The sequence below is a fragment of the Lycorma delicatula genome, chromosome 1 (genome assembly GCF_047948215.1).
Source record: "Lycorma delicatula isolate Av1 chromosome 1, ASM4794821v1, whole genome shotgun sequence".
Taxonomy (NCBI): Eukaryota; Metazoa; Arthropoda; class Insecta; order Hemiptera; family Fulgoridae; genus Lycorma; species Lycorma delicatula.
In genome coordinates this window covers 162,782,638-162,810,477 of record NC_134455.1, presented here as the reverse complement: position 1 = coordinate 162,810,477, position 27,840 = coordinate 162,782,638, and the positions used below count along the sequence as shown (strand labels likewise).

Here is a 27,840-nt window from a genome sequence, read left to right as displayed (position 1 = left end):
ATTATCATTATTGTATTTATCACTATTGTTATTATTAATAGTTTGCCTGGTTGTAATTTGAACATTTTAAATCAGTAAACTATAATTATATAAACATTATAAATTATCAACAAGTCTCAATATCCTGATCGAGCCACGCGGAACAACACCGCACCACGCGACAATAGTTTGAACTGTATTGCGGTAAGGAACAGTTGTATTTGGAAACCTTTAAGAAAACATATGCGTCACTAAATCAGTATTCGTGTCACCTTCTGAAATACGTGTTCAACGAGAAAAATGCGTTCCTCTACCGAAAGAACCATTACGTTTTCTCGTAACTATTTATTACGATAAACGAAACAACACGAAATGAAGCACATTCAGAGTCAACTCAACAAATCTTGGTTTCTTAATTAGTTACGCCCAACAAACCCACAGGGCAACCAACCTAACGCCGAAAGAACAGAATGTACCACATAATTTTAAAGTATACTGCACAGCGACTTTCCGAACGCTCTGAACTTTAAATCGTATAAATTTAACCGGGAGTATGACTTTCGTGATGGTATGTTAGAAAAACTCTGATTTTACATAATTGATAGTCGAAAATGTATACCAGAATTATCTGGGAAATCTAAGCGTTCTCTCATTCCTTGCTGGAATCATCATCGCTATCAAGCAGCAAGAAAGCCGCAAAAGAAAGACTAATCGCCTGAATGAAGTCAAATTACTCGTTTACGAATCGGGCATGGAGATCAGGTATTCACTAGTACCTGGTGAAATCTAGCACCGCCCTTATAAGAAAAACATGTAGCCGCCGTTTCACGGTCGACCACATCTTCGTTGATCATATGCGTTATGCGACTAAGTTCAAGAATCTATTTTTGTCCTGGATGTGTTAACTTTATTCCCTGACAGTACGTTTTTGCCGAGTAATCAAATAATTGAATTTTTGTGACGAATTACGAAGGGAACTAATGAACTTCTTATTTTTTCTCCTTATTGGGTCTTTATTATTTTCATTTTTTATTTAGGTTCTTATCTGTGATATTTTTGTTTTGTTTTACCTTTATTTCTTGTTATTTACTTGTAAGGTCTTGAAAGTTTATCCATTTATTCCTTATGTTTTATATACCATTTGCTTTTTATCGAGGGCGATAATAGCATTCACATGATTTTCGCCTCTTTTAAAAAAAGAGAAAGGAAAAAATATTTTTCCTTTCTTTCAAATGTTGCAGGGAATACTGTACAACAGAAACAACCATGCCTCGGGACAGATAACTATTTGATATAAAAGGGGAAATTTTAGATACAATTAGTATTATCCTATGTTTTACGGAAAAAAATAAATGATCACAAAAGTGATTTCTTAAAAAATTACAGTTCCTGAAACAATATCGCTCTTTGTATTACGTAACAGTTTTTAACATTGTTTTTTATATATTAAAAACTTACATTTTCTTACTAATTAAAACTTTTAATTTTATATATTAAATAAATTAGTATTACCTAAACTTCTTAAAAAATGCAATAATACATTAGTAGTTTCCTTATTTAACATTTACACGTGATTTGATAGACAGCATTAACGTCGAGAAAATGGTTGATTCCAGTGATGATGGCAGTGTAGATAAGTGTTTATTAATCTGAAGTAATACTACTACGAAACCAGTTCCTTAAATGTCCATGTATGCCTTTAGACAGTCAAATACTTTGCAGTTCGCAAAGACAACTTTCACTTCAGTGATCAAATGAACGCAATACAGTTGTGAGACAGAGATATTCGTCTGTTTTACCTCTCTCCTCATAAAAAATTACATTAGTTGTTGCTTCTGTGGAATAAGGAGTTCGTGCAACGGAGACTCAGAGCAACAGGTTGAAGAGTCAACAGCGTAGTTGTGATATTTACAGGTGTGTACTTTTTGTTCTATTTTTCTCCTGACATCTTAGCATGGCAAATTTGTTTTTTATTAACGTATATATTGTATAAACTAGTTGTGAACTTGTTCTATAATAGATACTCTTTGTGATTTTGTAATCTTAGCTTTATAGACTAGTACCAGTTGATTTAATTATACTTTATACTCGGTGCTGCTAGCGTTCAACAGATTGAGCTGCTGTTCTTGAAATGATACCATTGTGATAAGTTGTAAATCTTTTATCATATAGGAGTATCGGTTCGTTGTTAATTTGTTATAAATTTCTGTATATTATTTCTAATGTTAACTGGTTTCCTTGTACATTTCGTAAAAATCAACTACTCAATGTGTGATGTGTAAATCTAGTAATAATTCCCAGTAGGCCGCCGTGTAATTATTGTACAATAATTACTCTAAACATAGGCTCTAAACACTGTTTTTAATATGTTTGGTCGCTGCAGATTGGGTCTGGCGTGTTATATTACCGCATATCCTTACTCGTTAATAATTTATCTATATTGGGATTACTAAGTATCTAACTTGAGTTGCTTGTACTGGAATTAAATATGAAAATAGATCACATTTTTTCTAGTAAATAACTTTTATGTTACCGTATTTTAGTTTGCAGCCTTAAAATGATTTATGCATAAGACGCTGTACTGACCGCTCTAAGCAGTAATAACCCTTTCAATTGGACGTTAATTTATAAGGTTTTCTTTTATTTCAATCCTTTTTATTTCCTTAAAAATCAGAAAATTTCCTAGAAGAGATTTTTTACTTTGACATATCAAATATTTTAATTTGTTTAATATTAAATTATAATTGAATGTGTAGTACATAAAAAGTTCTGTGTGTCATAGTTGTACTGTCTAAAACGTTTTTTCAGTAGTTTTCATTATCATTGAATCTCATGATTTAAAACAATCAGTAGTTGAACAAATTGCATCTTACACCAGAATATGTTAATTTATTGCTGTTAAACAATTTACCAACTTGCAAATTTTTCTTCTTTGATGCCTTCATTGAGTACTTTCACAGAAATCTCTGGCTCTTTAGAATATATTTTTTTATTATATTCAATTAATTAAGAAAAATTGTGAGATTATTATGTTTTGTTATTTTAATCACTGAAATAAAATAAATTATTTTGCTGATATTAATCTGTTGGCAGATAAAAATATTAATTTGGTATCTCATATTTACATTTATTTTAAAATTAAATTATACATTTTTAACCAAGCTAGTCATCACATTCAAAGTTAACTTTTTTTTATTGATTATATTTTCATTGCTGTTTTTTATTATGTATTTTTTAAAGTAGGATATAAATGTTCACTACTGATTTTTAAAATTGATTACAAAAGATGTGTTTATTTTCCATAATATGATCAACATAATTAGTAAGATTTTTATTTTATCTGTGTGTTTGTAAATATTCCTGGAAGCACTTTTTTAAATTCTGTCATTCCTCAAAGAATTTTTTTACAATCCCATTCTTCATAGCCTTTTATAGACTCCTGTTTTAATATAAACACTAGATTTATTGTTGCTAGTTTTAAAAGTAATTTTATAACTGATTAATTTTTGTTTTAGAAATATTATATCTACATAGTTAATATAGTTGTATTTATTTTATTATAACATGTTGTTATTTTAAATTAGGTGTTTTAATTTATGTAAATTTGGGCTTTTAATGTAATTATCCTAATTGTAAATTAAGTTAATAAGTATATCCTCATAATTTTATACACTACCAATGGATATAATTATTTTACACATATTTACGCAGTACACAAGAAACAATTGAACTTGATGAAATAATGTTATATCCAACTGTAATTTATTACAACATTGTTTAGACTTAATTTACGACTAATAAATAAGACTCAATAGACTTAATGAATCATCATGAGTTTGCATGATGTGTGTAATTGCGTTACACACAATTTTATAAGTTGCTTATAAAATTGAAAATGTCAACAAATGTAAACAGCTTGGTTTAATCTCTTCTACAGTACATGTACTTGTATCATATAAAAGTGTAACTGCTTGTTTAATTTTATGAAATCGTTTTCTCTGGTCTTTATAATTTATTTTTAATAGCACTACTTCAATAATCACTTATCTTTTTAATAAAAAATGTTTAAGTTACTTGCATTGTGTTTATTATTTTTAATATTTTTTTTATCCAAGTAGAACATTTTAAATCCATGTTTATGTACAAAGAAGAAACGTTGTAAATAGATTCTAACAAATTGTAATTCCTAATTTCCCATCCAATCATACATCTTATAAAGTTAAAAGAAAAGAAATGCTGATTCTCTATGTTAGAAAATAAGAAATGATGGAACGACCGACAGTGATCAGTTGCATGCAATCATTGAATGTTAAAACCAGAACTGTTTCCACTGATATTAAAACATGATGGCAAGGTAAAAAGTGTAAGTTTAATTTACTAATGTAACAATACAGACACAATGTTCTTAGATTTCCTTCACTTCACTCAGATTTAAATGCAGTAAAGATGATGTGGGAAAATTGAAAAAAAGAGAAATTTTAGTTACACTACTTTAATGATAGGTATTCTTTTAAGTTATGGTATGTATTGCTTGTAACTATCAAAAAATGTAATTTTCAATTGTAGGTTACATTTTTAGAATGGCAGTGATAATTAAATTTTAGTAAATAAAAGTCACTACTAGTTTTCTGTAAATTTATTGTTTTTTTTGTAGCTAGAAGATGCCAACAGTTGAGCTGTATCATTTTGCACCAAGTGCGCCTTCTAGAGCTGCTCTGTTAGCTGCCCGTGCTGTTGGAATTACTATCGATATTAAAGTTATTGATCTTTTTCAGAAAGAACACTTAAAACCTGACTTTGTAAAAGTAAGTAATAATTACATTCATTAATCAGCATGATAAAATTAGGTGTAAACTTTTGTTGAATAAGTTATTTACAAATAACTTTCAAAATATTTGAAGTGCTTCAAGAAGACATTTTCAGAACTGTAAAAAGTTTCGTCCTCAATGTTGTTGATGGTAGAGTGCTGTTGTCAATGCCATTCTTTTTAAAGTGGTTAGAATGTGTTATCTATTAGTACAGATTAGTATGAATTACATTTACATTTTAATTTGTTTGTAGCACAAAAATGCAAGAGAGTAATGGTAGTATTGGAGTTTGGAAATATAACCTTATGTCATTTATGCCACTTCATATATACTGCAGTGTATTTAGTTGTGAGAAAGATGAATGAAATGAGTGGTGAACATTAGTATGACAGTGAATTATAACCAAATTTATGATAAAAGGTTGTAAACCACTGGAACACTTCTGGAGTGAAAACACTGTGTGGTGAGAAGTGAGAAAAGGGTATCATAACAACAAAATTTGGGAGGATTATTTACCTCTGTGATCATGAAACTTACATGTATTAAATTGGAACTTGAACACGCATCTGCCACAGATGTTGATTCATTTTACACTAAAAAAAATGCAAAGTATGTTTTAAGATTTTGAAAAATAAATAAATTTAAAAAAAATTAATTAAAACTGAATATACTTTACTTTGTTATTTATTAAATTATATTCTAGTTTCTTTAAAATAATACTTATTTTAAAATACTTCAAATGTATTTAAAAAGTTGCCTGTATTTATTCCCATTTGAACTATAAAGTACTAACAGACTGACATTGATACAATACACTATATACAAAGATGTTGTATACAGGGTGTCTAGGCTGAAGATATCCAAAGTAATGGTTTATATTTAGAAAACCATCATTATAATCTCTTAAATGTAGGCTCAATTGACAGGAAATATCTCAAAATTTGTTCTTATACTCAAGGTCAGCAGAATATGCGTGCGCAGGCAAGCTGACTCACAATGTAATTGTAGTCAGTCATGACATGGATCCCAGAGCAAAAGGTTCAATGAATGCTTTAGTTAATGGAATTTCAATAAGTTACCGTGTTCAACAGTGTACAAACTGAATGGAATATTGATCCTCCTACATCCAAGTCTATTCGTCAGTGGGATATGACTTTAAGAGAGACTGGTAGCTTGGTCTCACAAACTGGAAATCATCCATAAGTTTCAGTTAATGATGAAAGATCGTGTATGAAGTGCATTAACTGCTAGTCCTGGAAAGTCAATTAGGTGGGCTAATTACTAACTACACTCAGTATCTAGGGCACATTATGAGAGATGAGAGGTACCATTTGTTACAACTCATAATTGAAGGGAAGATACCTTGTATCTTCCCTTCTGTTGGGAGTCGGAAAAATCTGTGACTGAAGGATATTCAAAGATGGTACAACTGCACGTCAGGGGAAGTTGTCCATGCTGCAGCATGTATTTTGGCCACATGGGCCACCAACCTTTGCTAAAGAGAGGGAGCTTAAAAAAAGAAGTTACTAACTGCAAATTCCTCATCCCACTGTACATGTCATTAGAATTATTGTTCATGGTAATAGAATTTGTTTATAAAACTGTAGTGTATAAAATTACTTAAATTAAAATTTGTTGTGAAATATCCATATTTATATAAATAAAACAAATTACATAATGCACATTGATATATATTAAACTTGCAACTCAGAAAAGTCATATAAATAAAATGTTATAAAAGGGGCACAATAGATTTAAATATCTTTCCTTTTTTTATTTTTATATCAGCAAATTACTCTGATTCTGTAGACATAGCTTCATCTTCATTAATGCAGAAAGAACTAATTTTTATTAAAAATCATCTGGGCAAACCTAGTGCCATTGAACTATACAGTATTGTAGATAGCTGGTGATATTATTATGCTAACAATTTCACATAAAACATCTGCCTGTTCCCACTTTTGTAATTGCATGGGACACAGATGGTTGCCATTTTATCCCTAGTAAAAATTTTAATTATAGTTTTATTTTCTAGGAGTTTGTTTTATCGTTGATCTTTCTTGTGGCTTCATCAGTTTCAAAGCTGGATCATATTTCTATTTCGTGTACATGAATGCATCAACCGTATTTATCATAAAGTTATAAAACAGTTAACATAAAAAATAAAGTTATAAAAAAATTACATTTTTCTTATGGAAATGTTCTATTTGTTGGTCATCTAGTCTAGTTTCCTGAGTCCAATTGTATGTTCTGAAAATACATGCCTTTAACAATAGCACCATCTGCAACCCTGCTGAGGAAGGACTGAATTATAGTTCTGAAAAGATCTGGAAGCAGAATTCAAATTTTTAGAAAATGAGTTGTAAGTTTATTTCATAAAAATGTTATGTTCACTTCAGTTGTTTGTTAAAATATAAAAAAAAAGGAAAAACAGATAACTAAAACTTCATTTAAAACTAAAAACATTAAACAAACAAAAACTTACAAATAATATCGCAGCAAAAATATCATAACAAAAAAAAAATTAAAACTGACAATTAATAAAAAAAATAAAATATCATAAAAAACTTCAACTAAAAATCACAGTCAGAATAATAATATAAAGTATTTTAAAATGAAAAACAAAAAAAAAAATATATAAACTTTAAATAAAATTCAACAAAGTCTGAGAGGAGTGTAAAGGGTCGCTTTTTGGATAAAAATACATTAATAAAAACGTACCTAAAAAAATAGGAAAATCAATATTAAATTTTATGTAATTAATGGATCTGTCGCAGAAATAACAACACCTGGTTAAAACTTCTTTGTCATTGCCCAGGATTTGATGAATGTTCCTCGGCAATTTAAATTTACGTCACAAGGCGGCATAGTATATGCAGTCCACAAGGATGTGGTGCACAGTCAAGCAGCTGTCTCATTGCCTACAGAGTGGTATGCTTTCCCCAGATATCAGATATCCATGAGTGACTGGTATGTCCTAATTGCAATCGGCAGAGGACTGCTTCTAATGAATTTTTCTGCATGAAGAATTCCACGGCAACACAGTACCTTTGACATGCTTGAATTTATTACCCACAGTAGCAGTCCAGTCACCTTGCCACCTTGTTTAAAGAAAGTGTTTTGTACAATTTATAAAATTGGATGCAGTGATATGAGTAGTGAAGGATGATTGACTATATACATACTTAGCAAGGGAATCTGCATGTTCATTACCTGGAATTACCATGCAACTAGGGATGCAGAAGAAACTCACTTCTGTGTTGCGATGGTTCCATTCAGCAATTGCATTGTTCGATTTCAATGATGATAGGATGTCTACAATACAAATCATCTAAAGCCTGGAGTGCACTACATGAGTCGCTATAAATAAGGATATGGTGGAAATTAGGATAAATGATATTTAAAGCCTTATTGATAGTATACAACTAGGCAGTAAAGACACTTTTAATACTAGGTAGGCCAAAATATGTTCTGTCATTAACAACTAACATGCATCCAATGATATCATTCTGTTTCAATCTGTCTGTGTATACTATTGCATCTGGATATATCTTGAAGAGAAATTGGTAAAAAATTTACTGAAAGGCAATAGGTTTTGATTTTTTATTGAATATGGTAAGGTCAAAAATAAAATTTATGGGGGTTGTTTCTCCACAGAGGATACAAAAAAGGGTAAATTTGAAAAACAGAAGCTATGTCAAAATTCAGAAGGTGCAGTAAACATTGGGTACGAACACCTACAGGTGCAATATAACATGAATGATCCTCAGGCCTTATAAATTAGGATTTGCAAGGACTGTGTTAAAAATCGGTTGATTTGTTCTTTAAGACAGGCAAAGTAAGGTGTAAAAGCTGGTCCTGTCTATCTCAAAGTGATGGCTCACCCCAGTTAACAAGTATATTTACAACAGGGCTTGATATAAAGACACCTGTAGGAAGGTGAAGGAAAGCATGATGTACAGCATCCAGCATTTTAAGCACGGTGTGACACTTGGTATTTCTTCTGCTGCCACTATCCCATTCGGTTGCCCTAAAGCATTAGACTAAATGTCTGTGCCACAAATAGCAACTGAGCCTCGAACAGTTTAGCGACCAGTATCCTGACATAACTCCTAGAGCTTACCTAACAGTGTGAGCGGACTAAGCCTGGTGCCACACACCGTTGGCTTATGTGATCCAACTGCTCACTTGTCATATATTTGCTAAAATGGGTAGGCGCACCCCATCAACTACTAAAAATACATATGACATCCATAATAAAATTTATTTTGTCTAGGCAGCAATTTGCTGCCACGCCTAGATCGCTGAATGTCAGCAAGTACCTGTCTACCATTTTATAGTGCTTAGAGCCATAATAATTAGCTGGTGGTCAGTCATATTCAGGGTTAGCTTCCCACGGCAATGCGGTAAGAGTCTTTCCCTTAAGCAAACTACGGATGTCGGCTGAACAAAGCAACCGCATTTAGGAACTCCGACACTGTCCAACAATGTGGCTCTTGCCACATTGATTCCCCACTTGTGAGTAGCCAATTTTCCCCTTGGCCTCCTAATCTAAAGTTCCAGGGTCATCAACAAAACAACTCATTGAATGCAAATTGAGCATTTAATTTACCAATTGAATCACCAGTGTTTAATGGTAACACTTCCATCTGTATCTTCTACCTCTGAAATTCATAAGTTATGATGAAGTGAGAGACACTGAACAGTAACAATCTGCCAAGTTACTTGTTACTGCAGAAGGTAATGAAAGTTCTCCTTCATGAATGATTCTGAGAATAGATTGTTTCAGTGATCCATAAATTGCATGGATCTTCTTCCACACAGTAGACAAAGTAGGAAGTAGCACTCACTGAAATTACTTGTGACATCACCTTAATTGCATTGAACGTGTACGCTCTAGAAATTTGCTCCTTCACTGACTTGCATAATACTCCTCGCAGGATACTCTTGCATCAAATTCATATAATCACTCCTCGCTTAGAACTCTGTCACAGAACTCATTGTAGCACTCTCTCGCAGACTGATCGTCAACTGGCCTTCCCTGGAGTATTTATACCCATATCCTTTCTATCTGCAGGACCGGACCCAACTCAAAGCATGGGAATGATTTGTCTGCACTCACATTTTCCCTTGAGATTCCTACCCTGGTCCAGTAATCCCTTTTTATTGAACGACATCTGTTGCAGGCAGTATTATAAGAAACGATTGTTGGAATAGACCTGCTAGCTTTACTAAAAGGGTTTCTTTTAGCCCCTTTCCTGGATTCCTCCCATTATTATGTTTTCTATTATTTTCTTCTTAATAGGTAGGAATCCATTACTCAGGTCCATTATACCGGTCTTGTTACAATATCATATTGATGGAGAAGAGAGTGCTTAAGAAAAATTAAGGATTTTCAGAAAAAGGGGGAAAACTTCTTTACTTAGATGAAACCTGGGTAAATGAGGGACATGTAATGCCAAAAATTTGGCCCGACAAAAATATAACATCTGCTTGGCAAGCATTTTTGTAAGGTTTCAGTTGGAATTTATCAAGAGATGAATGGAGATATTTTTATAAATTGGTTCAAAAAAACTGTACAGCTTTTACCAGATAGTAGTGTAATAGTCAAAGACAATTGCATCATACCTTAGTGTAAAAAGTGAATGTATTCTTAATATATTGTGATTGAAGGCCGATTTAATTTTATGATTAAAGAGCAAAAATATTACTTTTGATGAATTAAAAATAGTTAAATAACACAAGTCCTGTTTTAAAAGATTTGTCATGGGTTAAAAAGTTCATGTTTTAAGATTATATCCCTACCACAGCACATTAAATCCAGTAGAATTGGTTTGAAGCCAGATTAAAAAGTATGTAGTGTGTAATAACAAAATATGTAAAATAAGACATGGAAATTTGCTAGAGGATAGTATACTGTAATTATTGGCTGAGAATTATAAAAAGTACGAAAAACATATTGAAAAAGAGAACTATTTTTGGGAAAAGATGTCGTAAGCAGTTAAAATATGGTCATAAATTTGAATACAGATTCATCTTCAGAATCTTCTTACAAATCCGATTTGGACAGAAGTGCAAAGTTGGATTAAGAACTTCACTTTTACAGGTAATTCATTTTATTATATTTACTAATTTTATATGGAATATTAAAATTATTCGTAATCCAAGAAACTAAATTACTATATATTAATTAATTAATTGAATGTTTTGTTAGTCTGTATTTTAGTTTTAATATTATAGGTTTAACTTAAATTTGTTATTACTGAAAAATTAGAAAAGGTAAAACTGAAAATGATAGGAAATAAAGATAATATATAGGAAAAAATAAATATGCAAATAAATTGTGCATGTTATGTAGTTTTTGGAAAAAATTTGTTATTAGTTACTTTGTACAAGTAGTTAGTTGCATATAAAGAGCGAGTTTTATAATTTGTATGTGTAATTTTGAGACAGTCTATTACAAAGTCATACAGTTTGTTTTATAACAGGATAGCCTTAGTGACTCAAGTATATCCCTTTTCTATAATGACCTAGTCCATTGGGTTGATAATCACATATGAACTGTTTATAAGCATTTAATGGTACATATATGTGAGTGCAGGTAGTGATTTTTATAGAAGTTCTATAATGACAATTAAAGAGTTAAAAAATTTCTCTTAGATTGATGTTAAATTCACATTGTTATAATGCTTCATTGAAAAACTAGTCTAAATGATATTTAGTTAAATTTTACTTAATTGCTTTATTGATATTTCTACAAAATAATATTTTGAATATTGCCATTATTATTGCGAACTACATTGTCTTATACTAAAGTGCACTCTGAAAAACTGTGTTTTGATGTGTAAGTTCCCATAAAAAAGACTTATTTAAATTTCATTAAAATCTATGCTTTGGGTTGAACAAAACCTTTTTTGGAAAAAGAATATTTTGCCTGATAAACTGGAAATATTTATTGGAAGTAGTTGAAAAAACATGTATCTGTAATTACATTTATTGATATTAATAAATTACTAGATATTTATAACTTAAAAAAAGTAAAAATATCTACTGATTTGATGACACTAATTTTACTTATGTTTAAAAATCTCATTAGTGAATAATATTAGAAATATAATGATGAGAAATATTTTTTTAATTTTAAATGTTTTCTACCATCATTAATAACAAAATTAATAATTATTTTTATTATCATTGACCTAATAAGTTTGAAATGTTTACAAAAAAATTAATCTTATTTAGATAAAATAAACAAATTAAAATCTATTTATCAATTTCTGTGTTGGTTACAAAAAGAAAATAAGTATATACATAAGAATAGAATTATGAAAATAAAAATAAAGCTTACTTATTAAATCAATATTGTAGGTGTCATTTCGGTGTACTTGTACTGACCAATATTTGTTTGCTTGCTATGTAAGCAATATTACTGTTTTTTATTAATTTTGTTTCTCCAGGTTCTTTGCCAACCAGAGTATTAACCCATACGCAAGGGCCTAAATTTGGGGAACAACATTTGCCTTATTACATTTTGGTCAACTATTTGAATTAACATGTACTGTCACCTATACAAGTTGTATTAAAATTTATTACCAGAAAATGATAGTTGAACTTTGGTTCACTTATCAAATGATAGTGGCTTGGCACGTGATCCAAACTCAACATGTAAAAATATGTCATAGAACATGTTTTTCATTATTAGTGATGAGTGAGTTTGATTCCTGGCAAGACCTTACAATTCTGTCTTATCATTTCATCCATCTTAGTATTCTCATCAAAGTCATCAAAGATTAGGTAGTGGATTTTCATAAAAAGAACAGAAATTAAAAGTCCTCTGTAAACCTGCTTTGTGAATTACAAAAAAATTCTTTAAAATACACTTGAATTAAAAATTGTATATATTTTTCATTTTTGAAGGAAATTAGTTCTGGTTTTGCCTGTTAGGTATGTTAATCATTTGTTATACTGCAATCATGACATAATACAGTGATTTCTAGGTTGTTTGAAGACATTTCCGGATCACACCATGGGTGTTCTACATTATAATACTGGATTTTAAAAGTAAATTTTGATTTAAATATTACATACAGAACATTGGTCTCTGCCGTTTAGTGATTCAGATCTTCATATATGCTGTCAAAACTAATTTCTTAACGTGAATAGTCATTTCTATAATTCATTTTCCCTTGCACTTCTTATTTCAACATGAGATTTTATAAGTTCCAACACAATTAATACCTAGTGAATACTAATTTTTTTTTTCATTTTTAATTGCACATTTTAATTTTAAATAGCAAATTTTGTAGTTAAACAGTACTTAGTCCACTGGGCTGTCTAGTGGGAAACTGCTCGTCGCAAATCACTTGTTTAACAGCTAATTTTTAAAGTCGAAGATTCTGAGGTCACATCCTAGTAACAGTTTGTTACTTTTTATTTGGATTTGAATACTAGACAGTGGATACCAGTGTAATTTGGTGGTTCTTTTTTTTCTGTTTAGCCTCTGGAACCACTGTAAGGTATTACTTCAGAGGATGAATGAGGATATGTATGTATGTAAATGAAATGTAGTCTTGTACAGTCTCAGATTGACCATTCCTGAGATGTGTGGTTAGTTGAAACCCAACCACCAAAGAACACCAGTATCCGCGATCTAGTATTTAAATTTGTATAAAAGTAATTAATTACCTTAATTAGGATTTAGAACTTTAGAACTCTCGACTTCAAAATAAGCTGATTTGTGAAGACAAGTTCTCCACTAGACCAACCCGGTGGGTACTACTTTGGTGGTTGGGATTATATTAACCACACATCTCAGGAGTGGTTAGCCTGAGTCTGTACAAGACTCATTTACATGTCACGTAATATCATTCTCATCTCACTGGACTAGGTTGGGGGTTACTTATTGTTCACTAGTTGAACAGACTGTAAAATACAAGGAATAAAATAATATACATACATATGTAAAATAATTAAAAGTTAGTTCATAATAATAATATTTCTAGAACTATTTACTGAAAAAATTAAAATAAAATGAAAGTTCCTAATGGGGAATTTTTTTTAAGACCCCCTTTTGCAACATAAGTATACGATAAAAATAAGTATTTTTTACCTTTGTTGCAGTAAAGCAACAAAGGTAAAATATGTAACAAACATATTGGTGACTAGCAATTGCTGGTAAGTTAGGATTCTAGAAAAGTAGAAGTAATATTACAAAAAAATTAAGTAGAGATAGTTAAAAAATTCTGCTTGGGAATCAAATGATTTTACTGTGGTTTTGACAATTTGCATTATCCGTACTTCAGAAAATTTTGAAGATGCTAGTACTACCTGAGATAATTGAAGTATTATTAACCATCTCTTTGAAACATTTTAATTTGCTCAACACTGAAACATTTCATGGCAATTTAAAAATTTACTGGTAATCGTTGGATCAGTTTCTTTAAGATTTTGAATTAAATATAATTTATACTAAATGCAGTATTTTGTGATCAGAGCACATATATTTTTGTTTTGTGAAGGTAATCAGATGAACCTTTTTGTATGAAAAATGCAAAACTAAGATGGTAACCGTGTTCATTTTTACACTAATACGCATCTATACAGCAAGAGGTGAGGGAATATTTATAAATGATTTTTGCATCATTTTAACTGTTTATTGCAACTTTTTAATCTCCCCTTATTTTAAATATATGTATAAAATATCTGATTTTACAAATCTAGAAAAAAATAATTAATTACTAATATCATGATGAGGCCAGAGAAAAGAAAATGTAGTCTGCATATTAATATAGAAATATATATTGATGTAGGCTTCTGTTTTCTTTAAATGTAAGAGTTCTGTGGCCTTGTAATTATAAGTAGTTCATTATTTTTTTCTGAATTTATAAAATCAAATTACAAATATGTATTTTCATTAGAATGTAGTGAAGGTTTTTTTTGCTTATTTGTTCAAATGAATGTAATTATTAATTAAGAAAAAAATGTAAATAAACGATTCAATCTACGTTTTGTTTCACATTATCATATCTGGAATAACAGTATTTGAACTTCAAATTATAAGAGTGTTTATCTCAGGGTATTGTGATTAATTTATTTTGTTATTGGAATTATATTTTTTTTAGGAAATCATTCTTATAGATGTGTGGTTCTACATTGTGATTATGATGTGTTTCAACAGTGGGTTGTAAATAATCAAATTTTTTTCATCATATATAATTTTTCCTTTTAAAAATATGATGAGATAGATAGTATTAGTAAAATCATTAATTTTTATGTTACAGCTAAATCCTCAGCACACTGTACCTACACTGAAAGATGGTGATTTTGTTCTTTGGGATAGGTAAATCTTTTAAAATTTTGAACTTATTTACTTTACTTGCTTACAGGTATATTTTGTGTTTGTGTTCAGTTGGGAGAGCTTGACTATCATGTCTGGCCAGTGAAGATGTATTGTTTGATTTTAAGAGTTTTACTGGTCAGAATTTGTTATTGTAGTTTATTTAATTTCATCTTGGCATGATTTCTGGGTTTATTATTTTATTATTTGTGGTGTAACTTATATGCAAAATTTTAGAAAATATTAACTGAATAAGGAAGTATAGCAAACTCATTATCATTTTTTAAAAAAGCCTAAAATTTTGGGCCTGGTATTAGAAATAGTTAAAAATTCACATCTTTATGGGTATTTGTTATTTAAAAATATAAAAAAAATACCATCTAATTTTTAAGTTTTTAGAAGCATAATAATGAATTATTACACTGAATTTTATAAGTATTATTGATGAAGTGTTTAATTCTTGTAAAAATGTAAAAACATTATTTTTTAAAAAGAATGATTGTCTCTGAAAAAGGTTGCAAAAGTGGCTAAAAGTACATTTTTTATAAGTAAAAATGATTTGTAAGATGTAAATTTGGTTTATTTAGACTTTTATGGTTATATTAAAATTGTATAATCTTCACTACTGATTGTCATACACAACATAATTTGTGAAAAATATATTTTTATGAACAAAAAATTATGTTAAGCTCATAATTACATGATTTTCTTCCTTTTTTTGGAATAGGACCATCAAAAGATAATAAATCATGTGTTTTGGCAATTATGAGAATTTAACTCATAAGATAAATTATGAGAATCTAACTCATATGATAAGTAAGAACAAAGACAAAATCCAAAATGGGCATCAACTATTTTCTCTCTGAAAACTTTAAAATGTCTACAAAAAAATGTGTATAATGTCTCAGCAAAGAAACATCTACAAAAATGTTATCATATTGTCAAGTTTCCTTAAAAATTTATTGATAAAACTGTATCTAGTGAAAAATAGTTTTGAATATGATAAAAACTCACACAAATTTCTAAATTTGTATGAGTTTCTAATATATGGGTGTTAAATAAATTGTACGTGTCAACACAATATAATATATTTTTAATGTAGTGTTACACATTTAATTTTTTTTGTAAAATTCAATATCCAAGAAAGAATTATCAAAATCTACCGGGAGAGATTTTAAAATAGAGTTGCAACTATCCTAAATCTATTGATGAAGTCATTCCAAACAGGTTGCAAAATTCTACTTCAATTTCAAATTATAATTATACTTCATGAAATATTAAGCGATAATGCTATTGTGAAAAGGTGTACTTTATTTGATAAATATTGAAAACAGTTTTGTACACAATTATTTAAGCTTGTATTGCAGACTGATTAAAACCTGTCACTTTCTTTAATACCACTGAATGCTGAGGTCATAAGAGCTCTGTCCTGTGCTGTATTGAGCCTTCTGTCTTACTTAATACTATCCTACACTCTCTTCTTAGTAATTCCAACTTCCTCTTTCCTCGGCATACTGCAGTTCTTTTCCCTTCAGCCTTACACTCCCGAATTCTTTCAGGCAATCTTTCTTTGCTCATTTGTAAGACTCATCTAAGAGGCCTTTGCTGTGATGTTCCATTTCCTAAATGTGAAGAATTACTGTTATCAGCCACCTATATATTCAGGTCCCATATGAAGTCGCATATGAGCACTCTTCATAGGTATTGAATCTTTTCAGCATATGATTTGCTTTTACCTCTCGCTCAATGTCTAATTTCCACCCTGGTGAGCAGCATTGTAATATAAGTGAATCTGAATACACCATTTTGTTTTGTACACTGACTTCTTTTATTCATTTAAACCTGTAGATTTTATGAAATATATTATCAAAGCATTAACCCCATACCAGTCTTTGACAGACTATTCCAATGTAGCTTATGTGCACAATTAGGGCTTTTGTCGGAATATTCTGACGTCAACATTTTGTCCGATTTTAATTCATTCTCATCATAATATTCTGTAATTTTATGTAGTTTTTTTTATTACTATTCTGCAATGATAGATAACGCTAGTTGTTAGTTTTAATATACTGTAAGTGAGGTATTTTCATGTGTATTTGATTGTAATCAGCTGACCTGCTGTAATAGGTAGTTGTTTACAGTATTCTGTGTAGTCAGACTGTGAGCACTATATTTCTTATTACTTCATGAAATTCTATAAATATAACAGTATTTAACTGTATAATTATGTAAATATCTTGTGTGTATAAAATAATAAAACCACTTGCGTAAATATTTTGTATATACGTGTGACGGAAATTCTGTGAATATTACATATGTTTGTTGTGTGTGTAATAAAATACATTTTGCATGTAAAAAAAATTGTTTTTAAATTACATATTTAGTCAAAATATATACATTAAACCAAAAAAAAAAATAAAGCAAGATATCATTTATTTCTGTAAAAAAGAGAAGCTGGTAAGGGGTAAAGCTTCAATCTTATGTAGAAGATTCTCATTTTACATATCAAGTGGAACAGAGGAATTTATCAAAGTTATGTGAATGATGATGCACTAATGTTTCACCATTTTCTTAAAGTGATTTTGGTCATACAGCAAGCAGAGTCAGTGAAGTGAATTCCTGCTCTTCAATGAAAGGTGTAACCATTATAAATTCTGACCTAAATTTAAAATTAAATGAAATTGGTTATGCAAATTTGTGAATTCATTTGTATTTTATTCTATATTAAACTATTTTGTTATATGGATTTTTTATACGTCGATGGACGATATATTTGTTAAAACATAAAAGTTAAATTAATAGCAGCATGATTCATTTGTTATTAAATTCTTTCTTAAAATAGAATTTTATGAAACATGACATCGTGCTGGAAAAATATACTAACATTTTCTATACAAAGAGAGTTATGTTTGTGTAAATACACATACTCACACAGACTTGGACAATTCGGAGAAATAGTGGTGGGATTAGACCTGTGACACCATCAGATGGCCAATTCTTTAGTATCATATTTATTAGTAAGATGTTTTGTTAATTTTTTATGTGTACAAGTAGTTATGCAATAACGGTTCTACAAACGAACCTAAGTAGACAAGTTATGGAACTTTCCATAACAAATGTGTTATGGACATATCAAATGTCCATACAACACAAATGTGTTTTTTAACATTTTCTTTATTTTTATAAGTAGTATGTATCATTCATCGCTGTTAGTAATATTTTTTCATGTAATGATTTTTTGTAATTTTTTTTTGTAAAATTTGTGAGAAAAACATATGCAGCATAGTCCTAGTACATTATTTTGCAAATCCCAACTATAGTAAGTACATTTTTTGTTTTTTTAAAATATGTAATTTTTATAAAATTATTAATTAAAATTTTTTTGTATGTCATTAAATTTTGTGTTTTAAAAAAGTTTACAATTTGGTAAAAGATAACGGCACTGAAGCTTACAAAGGTATTGTTTTCTTTAGCAGGTTATTTAATATTGATATTAATTCTGATGAGTGTTTAAATGCTCCATTGATTTTCTTTGCAACATTATTATGTAACAAGCCTAATCTAATTTTACCCAGAAGATCTTAACGTAATATGTTAGGATCTTCAAATGATGAGGTGAGATATGTCTTTCATTTACTAAATTAAGTACTTATATATTATTATGATGGGTGATTCATTTCTTTTTATTCTCTGGTAAATCTATAAGTTTTCTAAAGAAAATAGAATCCTTCCTCAATCCTCATGTAATATATACCAAGGGCAACTCAGATGCTAAGTCCAACAAATAGTTTAAGGAAAATTGTTTTCAAGTAATTGAAAAAGTCTGATTAATTTAATTGTCTTTGATATCAGTATTTCGATTCTGTTATTTTAGTTTGAATTTTAATTATACTTTATAACTTGAAATTTAACTCATATTTTGTTATTGTTTTGATCTGTTTCAGCCATGCAATAGCAAGTTACCTGGTTCAGCTGTATGGTAAAGATGATAAACTTTATCCCAAAAACCCTCAACAGAAGGCACTTGTAGACCAGAGATTGTATTTTGATTTGGGTGTACTCTACAGTCGTATTAGGGACATATGTGTAGGTTATTAATACTTTTATTTTATAATCTATTTAGTTGGAAACATTTGTAAAAGTCTGTCAAAAAAATATTGACATATTACAATGTCTGGCATTAGGTTCATTTACTTTGACTTATGTGCAATAGTATGTGGAATAATTAGGTAATTTTAAAGTAGTGTTGACTAAAATTATTAATTCTCCATTCCAGTCATCAAGTAAGATGTTACATTTTGAACTCCATACAGTACTGATATCTTCTTGAGGACTGGTTTTCATTAACCTATGTATTTTCATGTATTGATTATGATTAACTGAGTCTGTAGGTTAAAAATTCTTAAAAGTAGATTTAATATTATTTCAAGTCCTTATTTTTTTATGTTATTTTGTTCTATTATTATTTGTATTTAGATATTTGTACCTCTCAGTTAATGTTTTGTTTTTTATTACTTAAGTGCTGTTTGTTTTGTTAAATGTGTATGATTTTTTGTGATCGTTTTCTTTGTAGCTAATCTTAAGAAACTGTTTAATTTTGTTATTTTTGAGTTCATTTTAAAATGTAATTCTGCTTGAGAGATAGATGTTCTGATCCTAGTTTTCTGATGCCTGAGGTAAAGGAGCTAAGCCAACAAGCCGTGTAATCTTGATGTGGTGAGGCTAAGGGAGTTGTAGACTTGTTTCCTCTGGACAATAGAAATCTCCACAACTTACTTAAGAATGTCAAGTATGGCCAGGTTGTGGGAGTTTCTGTAAGTTGTTGAACTGATAACAACTTTATATGATTTGATTGTGAATATATCTCCTGTCAGTTCTGATTTCAAGATTGGGAAAGGAAATTCTTAATGGTGAGAACTTCACTATCAATTCAAGGAAACAAAGGTAGCAAAAGGCTACTAAACTTCATGTAGTCCTTTTTGCTTGGCAACAGTCATGTTAGAGACCTGGCTGTCATTATACAGCTTTGTTTGGATAAGACTAATTGATGATTTTGTGAAAACTGGGGGGGGGGGTTTCATGCCTTTTGCATTACATGAGACGGAGACTCTTGGGACCCTTTTTCTATCTTTGAAATGATTCTTCTCTTACTCTTCTTAAACCTCTCCTGACAGTACTCCTACTATCTTTAATATAATAATTAATATTGTCAACTGTGGCCCTAAAAATATAATAAATTCTGATAATATTATTACACATAACAAGTTGATCCTTATTTTTTTAAATGCCACTGATTCCTCCTTAAAAATTTTAATTGCAGTAACAAATATTTTCCACATAAAATATTCACTGCCTAAGAAATAAAACCAAAGATGAAATATTTCTTTTTAATTAATCACATCAAACTTTGCATGTTTTTAAGAATGTTAACTAGCCAATACAGATGCCATTTTTGAGCTGAATAATGTCAAGCTTGCTGAAGCTTTATATAGAACTACACATAAAAATGGAGAAGTCTCAATTTCTGTTAAAAAATATCTTTTTAATAAAATTGAAAGCTACTGATATTTATAGAAGAAATTAATTTTGATTGACATTCAATTCAATACTGTACTCTAAAATTGAAATTGATGGTAATTTATAGATCTCCTTCTGGTTTTTCTGAAACCTTTCTACATAAACTGTCAGAAACTTTTTTTAAAATTACTAATAAATTTAATATTATAGCGTATAATGAATTTAATGTTAACTTGCCAGACAATTCTAGTCCTGATGAGTGAACTGTTAACTCAGTTTGAGTTAAATTAGCTGTACTAAATATTTCTATCTGTCAGCCAGCTAGCATTTCAAGTACCCTGGCTACTTGTACAGACAATACTTTTATAAATCTGCCTAAAGATAATTTTAAGCACTTTTATGCAATTATTGTTTTCCTGATCTCAGTTGCAATAGCATAACATGTGATGAGATAGTTGTTAATTTTTTAAAAGGATGATCAATAAAGAGTAAATTCGCAATTTGGTAATCTTATCAGAAACAATTAAGGAAAACTATAACAAAATTAGCTTGGAAAAAAGTAAAAATTTTTAATTTTTTTTTTTTTGAAAAGGTCTTTTTTACCATTCAGTAAAAAAGAAACAATTTAACCATAAAATGAAAACTGCATGGATAACTTAAGGAATTGTAAAATCTAACACTTGGGAATTTCTGTGAACTGTCTAAATATAATTTGTTTGATAACTTCCAAAATTATTCAAATAAATTTATTTTAAAACTATTCTTAATATTAAAAGATTAAATAATCATAATTTGATAACTAATAAAAACTAAACATACCTAAAACTGTAGTAGGATTTATTTAAAGTGCAATTGGATTTGGAAATAAAATGTGTCAGATAACTTTATAAAAAATACAAAAGGAATTAGCCTCTGTTATTCTACCTCCTATTCATGTATCAGAGGAATTTGTTTTTTCAGTTAACAATAATTTTAATCCATGAGAATAAATTCATATGAATATTTTTTTCCTGTTGACAACCAAGAAATTTATATTTTAAATACAAAGTGTAAACATTCAGTTGGTACTGAAGTTCTTGCCAGTTTTTTTTTAAGAAATGAAAATCATACTGTTATTGTCCTACTTATAAATTTAATTAATAAACTTTTACCAGTAGAATATTTCCCAGCTGCAAGACATATTATTATTCCCTTCCTTAAGAAAGGTTTGGCAATGAATTTACAAAATTATAGACCAATTTCGTTATTGTTCATATTTTTTTAGGTATATGAAAAATAGACTTTACATTTTTTTGAAAAGCATAACATATTGACAAATGTTCAGCATGGTTTAGGAAAAAATTGTCTACTGACACAGCTATTTCCCAGCCTTTAGAAAGTATTTAAAGTAGCACATTTAGCAAAAGAAAAAGATTCTTCTATTTTCAATTTTTTTGCAGCCTTTGTGAAAAATTTGATTAGTTTCACATTTTTTACTGATAAAAATGTAGTGCCTATGATATTAGAGAAGCTGCATACAATTGGTTAGTCATACCTTACCAAATAGGCAGTTGTACTGTCACCTTTAGATAAGAATACACATATAAAATGTAGGTCCTTTCTTCAAGATGTAGAATTTAGAAAGCAACAGAGAAATCCTTATCTCATTTTTTATTAGTGCTTAATAATTATCTATCCAAAAATCTTGCCAATTATCAAATATTCTTTATACTTACGTCTAAGTAAATATTTTTTATGTATTTGTCTAAAGTGTAATATCTCTTTGGACTATCCCTCAAGGTTTTTTTCCTGGGCGCACAATGAAGTGTTATCAGCACCTGGACACAAATACAGTAATGAATTTAGCCAAACAACATCAAACTTAAATATTTGACAACAGCAATATAAAATAATTAAAATCAACAATTAAAATGCACAATATCATGGCAAAAAATATTCCATAAACAGTACAGCACAATTGTAAAGTGCCCGTGGTATATTGCTAAAGGTGAAATAAAAACACAGTGAAATATAACATTAAAAATGTAAATTAAAACAATAAAATTACCTTCTGCCATAAGCCAAAAGAACAGGCAAAAAAGCCTATTCTGCCACACTATAGGCACGGTCATTACCTAAAATTTCAGTGTGGTTGGGGATCCAGCAGAAGCTCATACTTGTATTACGCAGAGTCATTTCAGAAATAATGGACTGCATTTCATGGACAACAGGGTGTTTAGAGCACATGTCACTGATCACCTGCAAAGTACCCATGGAATCTGAAGAGACAAGTATGTGTTGACATGTTGGGCTAATAATTTAAGGCCTTATAATAGTTTACAGCTCAGGAATGAAAACACTGATGATGTTCTACTCCTGAAAATCAAACATGTTTCAGTACATGTTTGATGTACAGGATTCCTCATGCTAAGGGATCTTTTGTTATCCAAACCACAAAAGCACAACCAATAGAGTTATCATGTTTAGAGCCATCTGTATAAATTACAGCATCAGGATCCATGATATTTACAATATTATAAAATTTTTCTTGTGAGATGATTGGATTTGTATACTTTTTGACAGAGACTAAAGCAGTCATTTACCAGAGAAGGCCGCCAAGGTAGGTAGTTACATTGAGTAGCAGTAAGAACTGGAGGAGTTAAGAAAAGGAGCTGAGCTGTGATGCCTAGCAGAGCAATAGATCTTGGCAGTTCCTGATGTTGATTAAGATGTGGGTTAGAGAATACCGCATCAAAGGTAGGATGGTTTAATGCGAGCTATGAAGCTTGCATATCATTTGCATATCTTTTCCAAAGAGATGGCTCACCACTGTCTACTAGTAGACTTACCACATGGCTTGAACAAAATGTACCTGTAGCAAGATGGATAAATGAATGATGGACAACATCAAGCAGCTATAGAGTGATGGCCCATGCAGATAAATAAGCTACACAGCCATATTCTAAGCCAGAACTTGGAGAAGCTCAATATGCATATATGATCAGCTCCCCGAGTATTGGATAGAACTCTCAGCTTGTTTAGCATTTTTAGACATCTTACCTTCAGCTCCTTCAAATGTGTTACCCATATCAGTCGTTCAAACCACATTCCTAGAAATCTAACCTGCATGCTTAGTTCAACTGGTTCACCATGTAAAAAAAGGTGAGGGTCAACATGATCCCTAAAGCAGATAAAGGAAATGCACTTTGTTTTCTCTGTAGTAAAGGTGAATCCAGTCGTTTTAACCACGATTCTGAATAGGTATTGTGTTTTGAAACAGTCTCTTGGCAGTAGCTACAGTTCTACATGCAACATAAATTGAAAAATCATTACAAACAGTGAATACATTACGGGTTTTCACACACAGTTTATACTATTTATGGGTATGACAAATAAAGAAACCCTTAAGACATTTCCTTGTGGTATTTCGTTTTCTAGTGTGAAACTTTTGATACCTTTGCTCCAATTCAAACTCAAAAGGAACAACTATTCAGGAAACACCTGCTAAATGCAAGATGATTCCATTTTGTACCCCTTTCATGCAGTGTATTTAGGATTCCAAACTATGTCGCATGCATTTTGCACATCAAAAAATACAGCAACCAGGTGCTGGTGAAGTAAGAAGGCATTTTGAATAACAGATTCTAGGGCAACTGCATGATTGAGAGACAATCTGTGTTTGCGGAAACCACATTTTTCAGGGGCAGTAAGGGTGTTTCTCTCAAGGTACCACACTAAAAAATGGTTTATCAGAAGTTGCTGATATTCATTTTAAATGGAACCAGTATCTTCATTGAGACTGCAGGGATGTTTGTAGTCAGTGGAATCCACATGGCTAATATGATTTCCTTCAGGAAAACAGCTATATCTTCATGTGCTCTGCCCGCAGTATGATGATTGCATTTTTCACAGATGTAATCGAGAAAAGACTCTTCATTCTGGGGATTGAGGTGAGTCTTCTGCAGGCACAGTAATTATGGATTTTCCTCCTGTAATACGATTTCAGTATCTTCATGGCAAGAATGGAGACCGTAAACATTCCGCTGAAAAATATTTGTATCTATAAAAATAACTTTTTTCCCATTATGTGTGAATCCTGCATGCAAACAAATGATATAAAATACAATCTTGTTTTTCTTTTTGGATTTTATAACGTGTGATATTCAACCTTAAAAATGAATATCCACTGGTTTATCACAGGAATTTGCTCTACAGTAAATGTCATTATTTTTAGAGAAAGATACTGTAACAATAATTCTTATATCTCTGATATCTTACATGTATTGCCACATGAAGAAAGACTGAAGTGGATAGTATAAGCAACAAATTAATATATTCTATTCTAACAAGAAATAATGCAACGTATACACTCCCTCTGATCTGTAGAAGAAAGTTTAATATTTCTATATGACTGAATTGATTCTGTGGGTCAGAAAATATCAACTATGTTACTTTAGAATGCTTTGTGCTAGTTACACCTTGTTCACCTAAAGAACTGTGCGCATTTGGTAGATTAATTAAAATATTGTGTAGTGTGATAAGTTTTTAATTTTGTTATGAATGCTACACTGAATAATGAATTATTAAATTTGTGAGCACTAAAAACTGCATTGCAACTGAATATTTATTTGTATTTAGAGAGATACATTTATTGATTTGTTTGTTTATTGTATTATATAGTAAGCATGTTTATTTTATATCCTCTAAAAAAAAGGTATTTGTAAAATTGAGTTCTTCATCCAATCTGTAGGAATGTTGATTAGTCTATGAATCATAATTTAAAGGCTAAAAAAATTTTGTTAAATGGTAGTTTTTAGTAAATGTGAGTTTAATTCAAAATTGCCTCCATGGCAGAGTGGTAGCGTGTTGATCTTTCATCTGGGGGTCCCAGGTTTTAATCCTGGTCAGGCATGAGATTTTTCATTTTCTACAAAAGTTTCATTTCCATACTACCAAGTACAAGCTTTTTGTAAGCTTCTGTGGTGAATTAATTCATCAAGAAAAAAAATGAGATTAGCTGAAAAGAAAAAAATCAACTATTGTGAATGTTTGCCTTTAAGTTATCTAGTCTTTAAAATTTTATTTCATGAAAAAAAATATGTTTATATATTTAGAAAATAGGGACAAATATATTTTTGAAAAAAATATATTTTGAAGGTGAAAAAAATGGCTTTATTGTTTCTTTAAGGGAAATTAAAAGGGATGGGTTACCAAAACTTCTAGTTTCCTGTTCATTAAAGTCATTCAGTGATTAATACTACTAAATAAACTATATATAATCAGTAATATGTGATAAAACAACAGATAAACATGGTAAATTTGGCTAATTTGTATGTAGCTAAAATATACACTCCCTTTAAGTGATTTTAATAATTCAAATTGTCATAAAAAGTTGTTTATTAAAGCAGGAGTGTGGTAATATTTTACTTGATCACTACAAAAACAATTTGCTGGAAAGAATTTCTAGAATCATGACTCATACTCTGTATGCAAAATATGAGTCAATAGTAACATTTGTTAAATGGTGTTCTTTAATTGATTATTTGTTTTTATTATTAGTTTCCAGTTTTATTTTTGGGCGAGACTCTAGTATCTGAAGAAAAGAAATTAAGTCTAGAAGAAGCACTTGGTTGGGTGGATACATTTTTGACAGGACGCCCTTGGCTAGCTGGAACAGAGATGACTATTGCTGACTGTGCTTGTGCTGCTTCAATTTCATCAATTATTGTGAGTTTAATTTCTTTCAGCTTTTGAGAACTTAGTGATTGTTATTCTTTGTTTACATTGATTTTTCAGTTTTTCTACAGGCAAGAATTTCACTTTGATTTATATTTTGTTCTATGATTTCATATAATAATTAGGTTTTTGCCAAAGTGATTTTAGTTAAAAGCTATACTTCTGTATTTATAGTTCCAGTTTGGTCTGTTAGAAAAAGAAATGATTTTTAATTTGATATGATTGCTGTCAAACAGCCGTTAATACAATGAGCATTACATCACTTCTAATGCTCTATCATGCTGTTAAAAAAAAATCCATTTATAATTTTATTGTGCTTTCAAAATGGTCTTTTAATCCACCGAGCAGTACATCACTTTTAATGCTTCTGTTAGGCTGTTTGAAATTTCATTATGAAAAGTACGCCAAGTGATAGCTGCAATCCACTGAATCTCATGTTTGTAATAATAATTTATACCAATAGATAGCGCAGGATTAAGTTAGTGTTAATCTTTAAGGTTATTTACAATTTTAAACAAATTTTTATATGTATTTTAAAATCATTTTTCTTTTGATTGGAAATTTTATGAATAAATAAACTGAGATTGTACAGATTATAATTTTTTTCCTTTTTTACAATAATAATGATTTACTTTTTGTTTTAGGCTGTTGGTTATGACATATCAAAACATAAGAAAACCTATGAATGGTATGAAAAGTGTAAGATTGAAATGCCTGGTTTTAATGAAAACCTTGAAGGAGCTGAGATTTTTGGGCAAGCTGTTAAAAGTAAATTAGCCCCTAATCAAATCTAAATGCATTCATATGTTAACTTTTTATTTTTAACAAATATGTTTAAAGTAGTTTTAAGGTATTTTTTGTAAGATAATTATTTCAGCATCCAAGAATTGTTTTTATATCAGGTTTGTTACCAAAAATAACATTTTTTAATTTGAATGTCATTTTTTATTTTTAATCCCTTTATTCTTGCTTAAATATAAATTTGATCTAGCGAGATATCAAATTTATAAAATAGACTTCTAATATCCATAGTTAATTTCATGATATATTTTCATGAATTAATTTTCTTATTTGTGGCCCATTGAATATTTCCTCTTTAATTTAGCTTCACTTAATTGTGAAAAAACTCAGCTAAATATTTAAAACCGTCAATATCTTTATCTAATGCTTTTACAAAATTCTTCATCAGGCCTAATTTTATGTGTAAAGGTAGTAAAATAATACGGTCTGCTTCGACAAGGGGAATATTGATAACATTTTTCTTTCCTAGGGTAAACTGATTTCTTTTTGGCCAGTCTAACCACGTAGTGTTTATCTGTAGCCCGACTCTCCCACAAACACAAGAAATACGTATATTTTGTAAAGCCACTCTGGAGACCAAGAGAAGACACACCGAGTTGGTCTAGTGGTGAACTCGTCATCACAAATCAGCTGATTTTGAAGTTGAGAGTTTTAAGATTCAAATCCTAGTAAAGGAAATTACTT

At 30.0% G+C, this 27,840-nt stretch overlaps 1 protein-coding gene across 2 annotated transcripts; it reads left to right on the top strand.

Annotated features, from left to right (window-relative positions):
• The first annotated feature begins 1,736 nt into the window (after positions 1-1,736).
• Positions 1,737-27,291, top strand: LOC142325011 (glutathione S-transferase 1-like). Of its 2 annotated transcripts, none has more exons than XM_075366256.1 (6): positions 1,737-1,893; positions 4,634-4,784; positions 15,068-15,126; positions 19,068-19,209; positions 26,179-26,346; positions 27,000-27,291. In XM_075366256.1, exons 2-6 carry the CDS (start codon positions 4,641-4,643, stop codon positions 27,147-27,149), a joined length of 663 nt encoding a protein of 220 aa, XP_075222371.1. In that variant the 5' UTR covers positions 1,737-1,893; positions 4,634-4,640; the 3' UTR covers positions 27,150-27,291. The 2 variants fall into 2 exon arrangements, with proteins under 2 accessions (XP_075222371.1, XP_075222379.1); XM_075366264.1 differs by lacking the exon at positions 1,737-1,893 and adding an exon at positions 1,938-2,159.
• Positions 27,292-27,840: the final 549 nt, after the last annotated feature.

Excerpts from the sequence above, each read along its gene's own strand:
- LOC142325011 (XM_075366256.1), top strand. The coding sequence starts at position 4,641 with ATGCCAACAGTTGAGCTGTATCATTTTGCACCAAGTGCGCCTTCTAGA. Across the intron at positions 19,210-26,178 it reads GTCGTATTAGGGACATATGT|TTTCCAGTTTTATTTTTGGG; the intron begins GTAGGTTATTAA and ends TTTTATTATTAG. Across the intron at positions 26,347-26,999 it reads CTTCAATTTCATCAATTATT|GCTGTTGGTTATGACATATC; the intron begins GTGAGTTTAATT and ends TTTTTGTTTTAG.